General features: G+C 40.0%; 1 protein-coding gene across 1 annotated transcript in view; it reads left to right on the plus strand.

The window, feature by feature from the left end:
* LOC114350744 (uncharacterized) overlaps positions 1-9,322 on the plus strand; it is a 110,840-nt gene extending 101,518 nt beyond the window's left edge. Inside the window, 10 exon segments of the mRNA XM_028301660.1 lie at positions 130-408; positions 994-1,155; positions 2,895-3,627; positions 3,705-3,945; positions 4,048-4,377; positions 4,454-4,982; positions 4,985-5,589; positions 6,681-6,857; positions 8,583-8,680; positions 8,975-9,322. Coding sequence (XP_028157461.1) covers positions 130-408; positions 994-1,155; positions 2,895-3,627; positions 3,705-3,945; positions 4,048-4,377; positions 4,454-4,982; positions 4,985-5,589; positions 6,681-6,857; positions 8,583-8,680; positions 8,975-9,242 — 3,422 coding nt within the window. The 3' untranslated portion in view covers positions 9,243-9,322.
* Positions 9,323-12,612: the final 3,290 nt, after the last annotated feature.

A 12,612-nucleotide genomic window follows, 5' to 3' on the forward strand; every position in this document is an offset into this window, starting at 1 on the left:
GATACCGATTATTCTTTTTCGCTCCCCCCCGTATGAAGGTTACTTTTTATTCAAAAAGGTTGCATTTTTTTATATTTCTGGTAATTTCTGACAAGACCCGACTGGCAACACTGTTATTCTGTGCCACAGCCGGCTGGCGCGCGCACGGTGGGCAGGCGGCGGGCGCGGGCGCGGCCGAGCGCACGCTGCTCACGCGGCTCGGTATCCGCAAGCCGTCGGTCACGCTCTCGCCGCACCCGAGGGCCGCGCGCACCTTTAGCTTGGACGATCTGTTAAAGCCGCCGCCCGGACGTAAGGAGCGGAGCGCCGGCGCCCGCGCACTCCGCACTGATGCGCGATCATACACGAACCTCCATTTCATTAGTAATTATTTTGTGTCCGGTTTTGGTGGCAGTAATCGGGGAGTACGTTAGGACATGGACATGAAACTAGGCTTTTACACGTCTCAGTATAAATCATTGTTGAAATTGGATTCACTTGATTCCGAGTTTATTAAAATCGTCGTCATCGGTATTTTTTTCGGCTTTGATGTTGGTGTTCCAACGTAATCAGCTATTTACTGCGTTAATATTTGTTCAGTATTGTCGCACAAATTACACAAATTTTCTACATATTCCAACCTCACGAATTCTCCAGTCTCAGAGATTTGATTTGACTCATCATATTCAATTTTCAAACTATATAAATTCAATATCATCCCTACCGACTTCATAATCACAAGAAATCCAATCTTTTTGACCATATTTGTTTTGATATGACACTTATTAATCTGAATGTCTTTACATTTCTCACCAGATTCGTTTTNTTGGCGATAAGTTGTTTGCGAAGTGAAATTTGGCGAAAAGTAATTTGGCCAAACGGAAGGATACCGATTATTCTTTTTCGCTCCCCCCCGTATGAAGGTTACTTTTTATTCAAAAAGGTTGCATTTTTTTATATTTCTGGTAATTTCTGACAAGACCCGACTGGCAACACTGTTATTCTGTGCCACAGCCGGCTGGCGCGCGCACGGTGGGCAGGCGGCGGGCGCGGGCGCGGCCGAGCGCACGCTGCTCACGCGGCTCGGTATCCGCAAGCCGTCGGTCACGCTCTCGCCGCACCCGAGGGCCGCGCGCACCTTTAGCTTGGACGATCTGTTAAAGCCGCCGCCCGGACGTAAGGAGCGGAGCGCCGGCGCCCGCGCACTCCGCACTGATGCGCGATCATACACGAACCTCCATTTCATTAGTAATTATTTTGTGTCCGGTTTTGGTGGCAGTAATCGGGGAGTACGTTGGGACATGGACATGAAAGTAGGCTTTTACACGTCCCAGTATAAATCATTGTTGAAATTGGATCCACTTGATTTTAATTGATCCACTTGTTTATAAAAAACGTCGTCATCGGTATTTTTTTCGGCTTTAATGTTGATGTTCCAACGTAATCACCTATTTACTGTGTTAATATTTGTTCAGTATTGTCGCACAAATTACACTTTTCTACGTATTCCAATCTCACGAATTCTCCAGTCTCAGAGATTTGATTTGACTCATCATAATCAATTTTTAAACTATACAAATTCAATATCATCCCGACCGACTTCATAATCACAAGAAATCCAATCTTTTTGACCATATTTGTTTTGATATGACACTTATTAATCTGAATGTCTTTACGTTTTTCACCAGATTCGTTTGATCTGTGTCTACAATGTACTCGTGCGTATTACGTGACTCACTTTTCTTGCTCTCTGAAATTCACTGTAGTTCAACTTCACATAAATGTTGACTTTGATCAATATCGTTAACGTTTGAACTTTCATTACCTAAATAACTCACAAGTGCTGTATAGTCGATGGCTTCACTTATTCCTTATTTTACTTCAACCTTTTCAAACATCAGATTCATCTCAATCTCCATATTCTCTCAAGAGCTCTTTTCTTTCATCAAACTGTTCAGTTTTCATCTCGATATTAAAGAAATCAGTAACTCATTTTAGTTATCCTAACATTCTACTGAAAATCATGATCTTTCTGAACATATTAACAAACCAGCTAAAATAAAAATACATTATTGAAACCATTTTGTTAAAGCTAAACTAAACAACGAAACTGCTTATATCAGTTCAAAACACATTATTTCCCTTTGTTTGCAAATGTAAACGCATTCGACCATCTCTGCGGAGCGCGCGGTGCACAGAGCTCTGATAGCACTGGATGTGGACCTGCTGTGAATGGCACTCGGTGTGGAATGCTGTCCTTGGCCAATATAACCCGGTCCTGCTATCTTCTTACTTCTCGATGTGTGCACTCTTGACTATGCACAGAAGCATTAGACGCTCCTCCTTCGTTTAACACCTTTTTAGATCGTCCAGCTATTGCATCTTTTAATCTGTCAACTATCTTAACTTTCGTACCTTTTCTATTAGTATAATTTCTTTTCTTGAGAATGACAGTTTAAAAGATGATTTTCTATCTTTAATGAATGTTGCTTAGCATTTAGCATGCTGTTTAAATTGGTCATTGTTCTGCATTTTACAATAAATAGCCTCATTTTGTACATAATATAGAAATTACTTCAAACTAACGTCTTGCTGCATAACATGCATTACAAGCACAACAATGCCCTTTTTCATATGGTCATTGGAAATAATTTACCGTCAATGTTAATTCAATTTCAATGTGCAATTTCCTGTTCGCTTTAAGTGTTGCTTATTTGGAAATTCCAATAACCATATACAACATTGGTAGATCAACATCCCCATTCGTTTGTATCGTGAACCAAACACTTGCAATTTACACTAAACCTAACTTATACCTACATGTCAATCAAAGAACTCAATTGGCACATTAACAAAATTTCAAATATTCTTGGCACTAACCCTAAAGAATTGGCTTCCATAGATGCACTAAGGAGATCAAGGCATGATGGTGATCTCTCAACCCCTAAGTGTTTTCTATAAATGTTTTTTTCAACCCAGTTCTGAGATGTTTCTAAATGTAGCTTTTGTCATGAACATTGATGTTGTATCAGATGCTTATCATAGAACGACTTGGTTTCCAAATGAATGCTATATCAAGGTTTTTAACACAGGAACACCATCACCTCGGAAAAAACGTAATAACTCAACACCAACAAAGAAAAACGCAGCAGAAAAAAAGCAAATTCTTCAGCAGTTGATAAGTCCGGCATCGGGGAACGACCACTCAAAGAAGATCACGATGGGGGAACTAATACAGATGTCGGAAAAAAGGACTCTGAGCACAGTAGAAAGCGCTCCTGCTTTTGTGGACTACGGTATAGAAAATAAAGAGACTTCATTTGCAAGTGAAGCATCCACACCCTCAACATCTCCCTCGATGAGGCACATATCAGATCCTAAGTTAGAGAAAAAAGTTACCTTCGCTAGATTACTGAACAAAGTTTCAGCTGAAATGAGCTCCAGTTCTGATGTGGACATGGTAAATACGATAGCGATTCCAATGGCAGTCATAGCTGATAGAGGTATGAAAGCTAAAGCTTCAAGTACTCCACCGTCCCCTGGTGTAGAGGTTAGATCTCCTCATAGTACGTCGAGCAATCAAGGCAGTGATTCCATGTCCAGTCTTGATTTGACGTTAGCTCATGCTGCTTTGAAAAAATATTCAAGGTAAATTATAATTTCACTTATTTTTAACTTCTTTTTTCTGTTATCTCTCATGTTTGAATTACATTTTTTCCTTCCAGACAACCGAAAATATCCAGTGCTGACTCCATCCTCGCCATGTTTCGAAACTTCTCGTCATCGTCAGCTGCGATAGTGTCTCGAGCATCGTCGGGAGGTGTCTCAGCCTCAAGCACGCCTTCAGCATCATCGCCACAGGATGATACTGTGGATGCTGATGATATATCCCTGGCATCTTCACACATACCCTCGCTAGCTCCGGATTCACCAGTCACTAGGCCACATAACACCATTGAAATACAGGTAATGGTTCTCTTTTGATAAACATTTTTTTCTCATCTCCTTTTCCAAATTATTCACCCATGCATAAATATTATTAAACTCGATAATTTTGATTGTTTTTAGGTTCTTGATCCTTTGAGTGCTCACAAATCTTCGTCTTCAGGCAGCAACCTTCTACATCCTCCATCTATTTTGCTTGAAGTACCCAGTGGCATAAATAAATGCCTTTCACCTATTCGAGAACTGCCCACGCCCCTTCCAACTCCACTACCTACCCCACTCCCTACCCCACTCCCTACCCCTCTCCCTTCGCCCCGCATGCCAAGAGCTAATATGGAGCCAGACACGAAGAGTGAATCGACGGCAACATGCGTATCTCCAAGTGAAGATGAGCTGGACGAAATAAAGTATGAGACCAAACCCGAGAGACCTCTATCTGGGCTACGACTGAAGGTAATGTTGAGTTCAACGTAACATTTACTCTACAATTTTTAGGTCACGTCTTCAAAATGCCTTTCTTTTGTTTCAGCTCCGCCAGCCAGCTATCTGCAGTGAAACGCCAACACCATCCACCCACGTAACTGACTCTCCCAGCCCCAGCTTCACTCACAGTCAAGATTCTGAACGAGAAATGTCTTCTCCGTCGCCCGCGCCTCCTACCCTCAGAGTCCCGATTCTCACGATAGAGCGGCCTTCACCAGGATCACCTCCTCCCAGGCGCACCCCACCACATTTAGAATTTCAACCGCCTCCTCTGATAACTGTCACGTACAACGCAAGTGAGGAATCGGACGAACCGATGTCCCCAAGACCACCGCCACCAAGTGGAAATATGTGCTACCTAAGCCCATTCTCCATGTCTGCCAGAGGAGAAAGAGCGCCATCAGAATCAAATCTGTCCTCATCTGGATACAGTTCTATGGCAAGTCCTGGTCCTTCCCGGTGCGGGTCAAGCAACCCTTTGTGTCCCTCTGAAATGGAAGATCCGGGTTCAGGTGGAGGCCCTTCTTGTTTTCAATCGAGAAGACGACCGCTGATGAAAACTAACTCCAGTCCTGCTGCTTCGAACGACGACTCCAATGAAGGAGACGAGGAAGATCCGATTCAGAAACTTTATCAGACGACCCATTACTCGAATCGAATGATGAAGGAATCGGAACGGATGAGAGAGTAGATGATGTGCCGTCCAGTGCTAAGGAATTAGAAACGTTGGTCGGTTTGAAAGAAACTTTAGAGGTGCCTCAGACGACGATAATTTCGCCTAGCGGAGTGACCAAATGTTCAATAGTTAAATGTATTAGTGTGGAAAGAGGTTTAGATGAGAAGGCTTGTTTGAGGCCGCCTACGTTGCTTTCCGACTGCAGTAGACCGTTAAGCCCCGTTAGTTCTAGAAGTGAGAGTCCATTGAGCGATAAGACTGGTTTGGGAAGGTTCTCGCCTCAATTTTACGGTAGGCAGCTGCCGTTTACCGACTCTGACGGCTTGTATGACTTTCCAAGTTCGGAGTGCGTGAAAGGGAACAACTGTAAGTCGGCGAACAATACGCAGAAGAAGTCGGGGAGGAAAAGAGACCGGAGAACAACAAGAACTGCGTCACATGAAGTCGCGGGGACGACGAAGTCGACGCTGCCGCATATGCCGCATTCTATGCACAATTTGCTGGAGGTATGTAAAATGTGCAGTTATTTCTTATAGCAGGATAGTTCTTGAATCAAAATTTAGGTCGTGTGTGTGGTCTGGCGGTTACCAAATGCTAAGTTACTACCGTAAGGGTGCTTTATCATTCACCTAAGCATGCCGACACTATCGGCACAGCACGTTCGTGTAGACCAGTCTTTCCCAAAGTGGGCGATAACGCCCCCTTGTGGGCGCTGCAGGCTTAAAGGGGGGCGGTAAGAGACCCAGAAAAAAATCGGGACGTTGTGTAGAGGCTTGGGAGGCGTCATCTACTAGAGGACTCTTATACACCGACTGAGCACTCGACTCTCGACTACAAATGGGGGCGCTAAAAAGAATTTCTTCTCAAAGTGGGCAGTAGACAAAATAAGTTTGGGAACCGCTGGTGTAGACAAATGTTCAGAATAAGGCTGCGTTTCTACCAGAGCTGTGCTGACCGAGGCGAGGTAAATGAAGCGATTCTATTGGTTCTTTACAAACCCTTACCTCGCTACGCATCCTCGCACATCTCTAGTGGAAACGCAGCCTTAAAGCATACACAGAGGTTAATAAATAGGCACTATCGACTTAAAAGTACCGATCTTTTCCTTGCTATAGCAGCTTTTTTTTAATTTGGGCATTTTGAAATCCAGCGAGAGCGCGGCGCTATCGGTTTACGCGTTGCTCTCGCCCACGTGATTTGGAATTTTATTTGTTAATAGATTTTAGGTTACTTAGTATGTTATCCAGAACCTTGCTGCCCCATCGTCCGTCAGTTCTGCGTACTATGTGCCCTGCCCACTGCCACTTCAGCTTGCTAATCCGTCGGGCTATGTCAGCGACTTTAGTTCGTTTACGGATCTCCTCATTTCTGATTCGATCTCATATAGAAACACCGGAAAACGCAGCGTGAGACGTCCACCCAGGAAGGCGCTGGATGCAGGCCGCTACCAACCGTGCGATGTGGGAAGTCATTGGGGGAGGCCTATGTTCAGCAGTGGACGTCCTGTGGCTGAAATGATGATGATGATGACTATGTTATCAATGTGGGTGGTATTTCTATAGCAGTTCAATAAGTTTCAACAACTCACCGTATCTAGGTGCCAGGCTGCCGCGAAGCCTCCACCCGCAGCCGCAAGGGCGGGCGGCGTCGCTCGCGCTCGCAGGCGCCCGCCCCCGCCTCGTCATCTTCATCCGAAGACTCGGTCTCCAACGCTTCCGTCGCATCCGTGGCCTCCGCTAGGGAGTTAAGAGTGCCGCCCGATTTGGAGATGCAGGTGAATGGACTTAGGGGTGGAATAAGCAAGGGTTTAGATGTTCGGATTTTTCGCACGTTGATTGAACTGATTTTGTGGCTTTTAAAGCGCTTTCACATTCGGGCGTTAGTAGCGCGACAGCAGCGCGGCAGCGGCGTTTTTATAATGTGAAGGCATGCATCCGCTGTCACATAGTACGAAATTTCTCGCGCTGCTTAATCCTTAATCGCCCAAATGTGAATGCGCTCTAAAAGATGAAACATAAAATGATGAAAAAAATGATAGCAATTGCAAAAAAATATAACAAGCAAATTATTAAGCATGTTCTGTCAGCGTCTAAAAATTGGAATAGCAATAAAATTTACACACGTGTAATATAAATGACATTATATAACTATTGGAAAATACTTTTACTTACCTTTACTACACTTTACATAAGAGTATAAATAACTGTACATTATAATGCAATCAGTAATACATAGACACCTAATAAATAGTTTATTTTAAAAAGACGACTTTAAATAACAAGCTACTAAATCATAATTATTTTCAATTTTAATATCTTTTTGACTTTGCTGTAAATGTATGCTTACTTGTATTTTTCTAATAATTTTTAATTATTATTTATAGTTCGAGCAACGAAAGTTGAGGCGGACGCATACTCACACTGATTTAATATTAATGAAAATAGAACACACGAATCAGTCTGAATACGCAAGATGCTAGCGCGACAGGCGTATACAGATACAAATCTTTGCTTGTTTCATCGCTTCAACTCTTGCTGCGCGAGCTATTTTTTTGGCACAATTTGTTTTGTATTATTTTTATTTGTGGCTAGGTGTGTAGATGTCCGATTATTTTCAGCCGTGCGAGCCGACTCGCTTGAGGAAACCACTCAGGCGACAAAAGTGCCGTAGCTCTGAGGTGATTGAGAGATGGCAAGCTACAGTACCAATTGAAACATACTCGTAGTTATGAAATTCTATAAGTAGGCGCAGCTAGAATTTTAGAAAATCAATCGTGTTTAATTTCTTGTGATATTATATTAGCTATTTCTTAGTTTCCAATTTAATATGGAGTCTACTAAGGCTCAAAAAGGAATTTTGGATAATTGTTTATCAAAACTAACTACGCCTACATTGAAATTCTATTTCTAGATGAGGTATATCGTACTTGCGCCTCCCAGTTGGCGCCTCAACCAAATTATATCCACCTGTGGCGCAAACTGCCGAGCGCAAGAATACCTATACTTCATTAAACCAGTAGATGATCCATTGCTGTAAGAAGTTTTTCACATGACTGTATTGATATTAAAATATTAATCTAACTTGTGAATTACCATATAGCTTGTCATACCTAACTATACTGTACCTACAACAATGTCAAAGTTAAATTAGTATATGATTGTGTATGTCATCAGTAGGCTATTAAAAGTAGGTACTAGAAAACTACATACATATAACTAACATAATATACTTCTACTGGACTCATCATAGAGATCATTATCATTAGGTGGTTGGAATGAAAGAATGAGTATTGATTGTAGATAGATCCCTAAGGAATGTGTAGATTATGATAGTGTTATGGACCCTTATCGCAGTGATTTCAGTACATTTACTAAAAAAATATAGATCTACTTATAGCGAAAGACCTATAAAGTATCAAGACGCATGGTAGGAGTTAAAGGTGTTCCGCTTTTAAGATTTGGCTAAAATTATGAGCTTGTCTAACTTGAAATTATTTTAGGATACGTCGTCGAAAATATCTTCGAGTTTGGACCTGACGGAGGACGCAAGAAAACCCGTGAAAATCAGCAAGTTGAGAACTATCAGCAATCAAATAAGGTATGGTCATCGTTTTACCTCACTGCTCTTGGGAAAATAATATGGCGAATTCACAAACTTAACTTTGCAGTTGGAAAACGGGTTCTATAATACTACATAACTGCAAATGTAAGATTGTACAGGCGAAAAACTATGAGCAACATTCTGAAAGGAACTGAAACGTAGAGCCCAAGGCAAAGCTCTATTACTTATCTAGTTCATCAGTAGTCATCTAAGCCTAACCTTTCCTAATTTGCAAGCATTACGTTACCCGGTTTAGTACTAGTTGCCCTAATCGAACAATTTTTTTCCCAGGTTCCTTCGCCGCCTAGAACGCAGCCTCAAGATGAAGGAGAGCTTCCCAGCCGTCTCGGACGACGAGGGAGACGAATCCTCCAGCGTCACCTCCCCCCTCCTCCAAGGAAGAAAGGACCTAGGCCGCGTGCCCAGCCACGCCACCTCCGCCCCTATGCTCAGCTCCATAAGACCCAAAATCACGCGCCAACGACGCTACGACCGCTCCCTAGTCAGCGAAGACACCAGAACTCTTAACGCGGCCCCGGGACAGGACAACTCCGATTGAGTGCTAACTTTAAGAGTAGGCGCACACCGTTGATTTTTAGTTGGCCGATAGTTGTGCCCGATTTCAAATTGTATGAAGAATCGGCCAAATCGAATCGGCGTAGTGTGCGCACTCCCATACTGATCAACAGCACGACTAAACTATCGGCCGACGAAAAATCAACGGTGTGCGCCTACTCTAAGTGCTTGTAATTAAACTTAATTCAACATACTCTCTGATACAGGTAATTTTCTAGCATGTTTAATCATAACTTCTCCCGTGTTCGATCATGTTGCGGTAGTTCACGAAACAAGGCAAACTTGATAGTGTGCACGTTTTGACAGCTGTCAAGTCAAAAAGAATATTATACAAAATTCTAATCTAATGTGATACGATACTATTTTAAGACATGAAAAGTAGATTATGTCCTAACTTCTAGAGATGTAATAGGTAGAAGCATTCGTTGAACTTTGATTTCTTTCAGTTTAACTTTTGATGTCTTGTTAGTAAGGTACGCTTGACGTGTAAATAGGTACTTCCTGATAGCAATAACTCGTTTATAAAACATTAGATCGGTTTACTGTAGGTATACTAATGGTAGGAATTATTGTAGGACACTGTTTCTTTGTATCATGTTCGTTCTCATTTCATTATTTTATTTTATACCTTTTTATACAAGTGTAATTTTTAGTCTACTTACTTCGCTATAAGTTTTAATTTCTTTTATAATATAAAACTATGTAAATATGCTTTTTGTAAATATATTAAACGTATTGCTCAAATGCATATTTTGTGAAATCGTTTTTTGCGCACTTTTTGCTATTTTGTAAATAGTTTATCATATTTATTGTAATGTAAATAACAGGACTCGAGAGAAAAATCTTCATTTGGTGAATACTTTAGAATAAAAAGTTGTAAATGTTTAAATTATAAGTACTAAAAATAAGAAAGACCCAAAAAAACGGTATACTTACCAAATGCACAATTACTCTTTATGTACAATCATAGATATGTACTAATAAGGACGCATTTAATTAAGATATTATATTTATAGTTAGTTATTTAACTATATTTTATCCTTAACCTGACGCACCAATAGCTTAGAGTCCGCAATATCGTCTAGTTGATACTTTCTAATTTATTCACTTATATCAAAGTTTATTGTCATTGAGTAATGTTATTTCAGATGATACGTAACCTCGTATACCTATATTAGTATCTACCTTCCTATGTACTAGATGATAGCCTGAAACTATATTCATTCCTACACAATCACCTCCTTAAATAATTCTTTTATAGAGCTAGTATTACAAACAGGTAACGAAGTAACGATTTTCATAGTGAAATATTGATACACTTATAGTTGCCTTCGTATGCCTCATCGACAGTAGATTACAAGTAGGTAGTAAGTAGGACCTGTATATCATCGGTACCGTAGTCCTTTAATGTTTTGTAAATGATAGAAAGCGTCATTTGTCGATTACCCTCTGAGTTGGATAGAATAAGGACATTAGATCTCTTAGAGGCTTAGTCAAGAATACATTTTCAGCAATAATTTTATGTGATTTGACTGTTCAAAGACTGACGTTAACTTTGTGTGCACGAACCAAACCTAGTGCTTCTTTTAGTTTCGGTGTACTGTCGTGTTCTATGTCATAGATGTAAGTTGATGTGTCTTCAAGCGAGAATTAGTTTCTTTTGCAATAAATGGAGTATAGTCTCTAGACAAGTGGTCTGGTTAAGCCATTAGCACTCAAATGCCTTTATCGTATGTATTTATAAAGTATAACAAAACGTATGGATTTATTGTAACAGTCATATTCAGCACATTACATGTCACATCATTAATATTGGAAACTACAATCACGCATAATGTTATAGTTATTATATTCGTAAATTTATAGATCATATCTACAAATAATCACTTCACCAAAAACTTATTACACTTCTTCGATAATTTCCATTTCCCTTTAAAAATGAAAATTACATCACAACTCAAATTGAATCCTATGAAGCAATATTTACCTAAGAGCATCCCTGGTACAATTCACGTAAAGCTGTGTAATAATTATTAATAATGTTAAATCGACGTATAACGTAGATGGGTCGTTAAGGACGAATCGTATAAACTGTAATATTTATGAATAACAATGGCCTGTTCATTGAGACTGATTTTCTAAAAACTTACTCTTGTAAACGTCGCTTTTTTATCCTTTTTTTCGATCTATGTGTCCTTTTCACCTTTCGCTGAATACACTACAATTAAGATTAAAACACCGTGGCAAACAAATAAAAGAAGAAAAAATCTTTTACTTGAAAGTGACACAACGCAAAGCTTTTCGCAGATGGCGCCAGCAACGGATATTTTACTCTTAAATATGTTTGTGTATGATTAAACGAACTTTTTTTATCTGTGCAATAACTTCATAATCCTCCGGTTAAACAGATCCTAACCTAAATGGTGTAGTGTTAATAAATCATCAGGTGATTCGTAATTAAGAATTAATAAATTAAATCCAGGTGAGTGATGTATTACTTTTTTTTTTCGAGATTTATGAGATGGATGAGAAAAATTCATCACATTAACTTAAAGAAAGTACCTACACATAATTTACACAACTCAAAACAAAAAAAATATTAAGGATTACAAAGAAATATAATTATGAGAATAATAACTAGAAATGAAACGGATATCCGGTAACTATCCGGTAGGCCGGATATCCGGCCTAAATTTACTATCCGGCCGGATACCGGATAGTAACTCACTATCCGGCCGGATACCGGATATTAAAAAACTACGACAATTTCCCAATAAAACAAAATGAAATACATTAATCTTTGATGTAAATATCAATAAAATGGCTTATAATAATGACGGCTTTTATTTAAAGTCCAAAAAGTTCCAAAAAAACTTAGACTTACTAACTGAAGACTTANGACTATATTGATGACAAGGATGTGTGGTCAGTTCAGTCTGCACATATTTGATGTACTTAAGTTTGACTATTCTTACCTAATAGATAATTCCTGGCAATAAGTGGTGACTGAGTTTGTTCCGGCGTTTCTTCTCAGCACTTGCCATATGTTTGTCTCGAAGCGCTGGTAGGGCCCAAAAGATAAGGAGACATGTAAAGTGCCCCATAAGGGCTACCTTTTCTTTTTTTATTATTTTCTATTGACGTTCATAAAAGTGCCACTTGTGGTCTAAACTGAATAAATATTTTTGATTTTGATTTTTGATTGATTAAGGCCTTTCAAAAAACTAATTTCTTTTTCTGGCCTATTCACTCTAATGACGAATACATAAATAGTAAATATCTGTTAATATCGAAATATTGCCAAAGAAAAAAGGTGATCTTTATTTCACTGAGGGTCTGATGACATTATGCAT

This window comes from Ostrinia furnacalis, unplaced genomic scaffold (genome assembly GCF_004193835.3).
Source record: "Ostrinia furnacalis isolate ACB-3 unplaced genomic scaffold, ASM419383v2 OfSCF0076, whole genome shotgun sequence".
Lineage (NCBI taxonomy): Eukaryota > Metazoa > Arthropoda > Insecta > Lepidoptera > Crambidae > Ostrinia > Ostrinia furnacalis.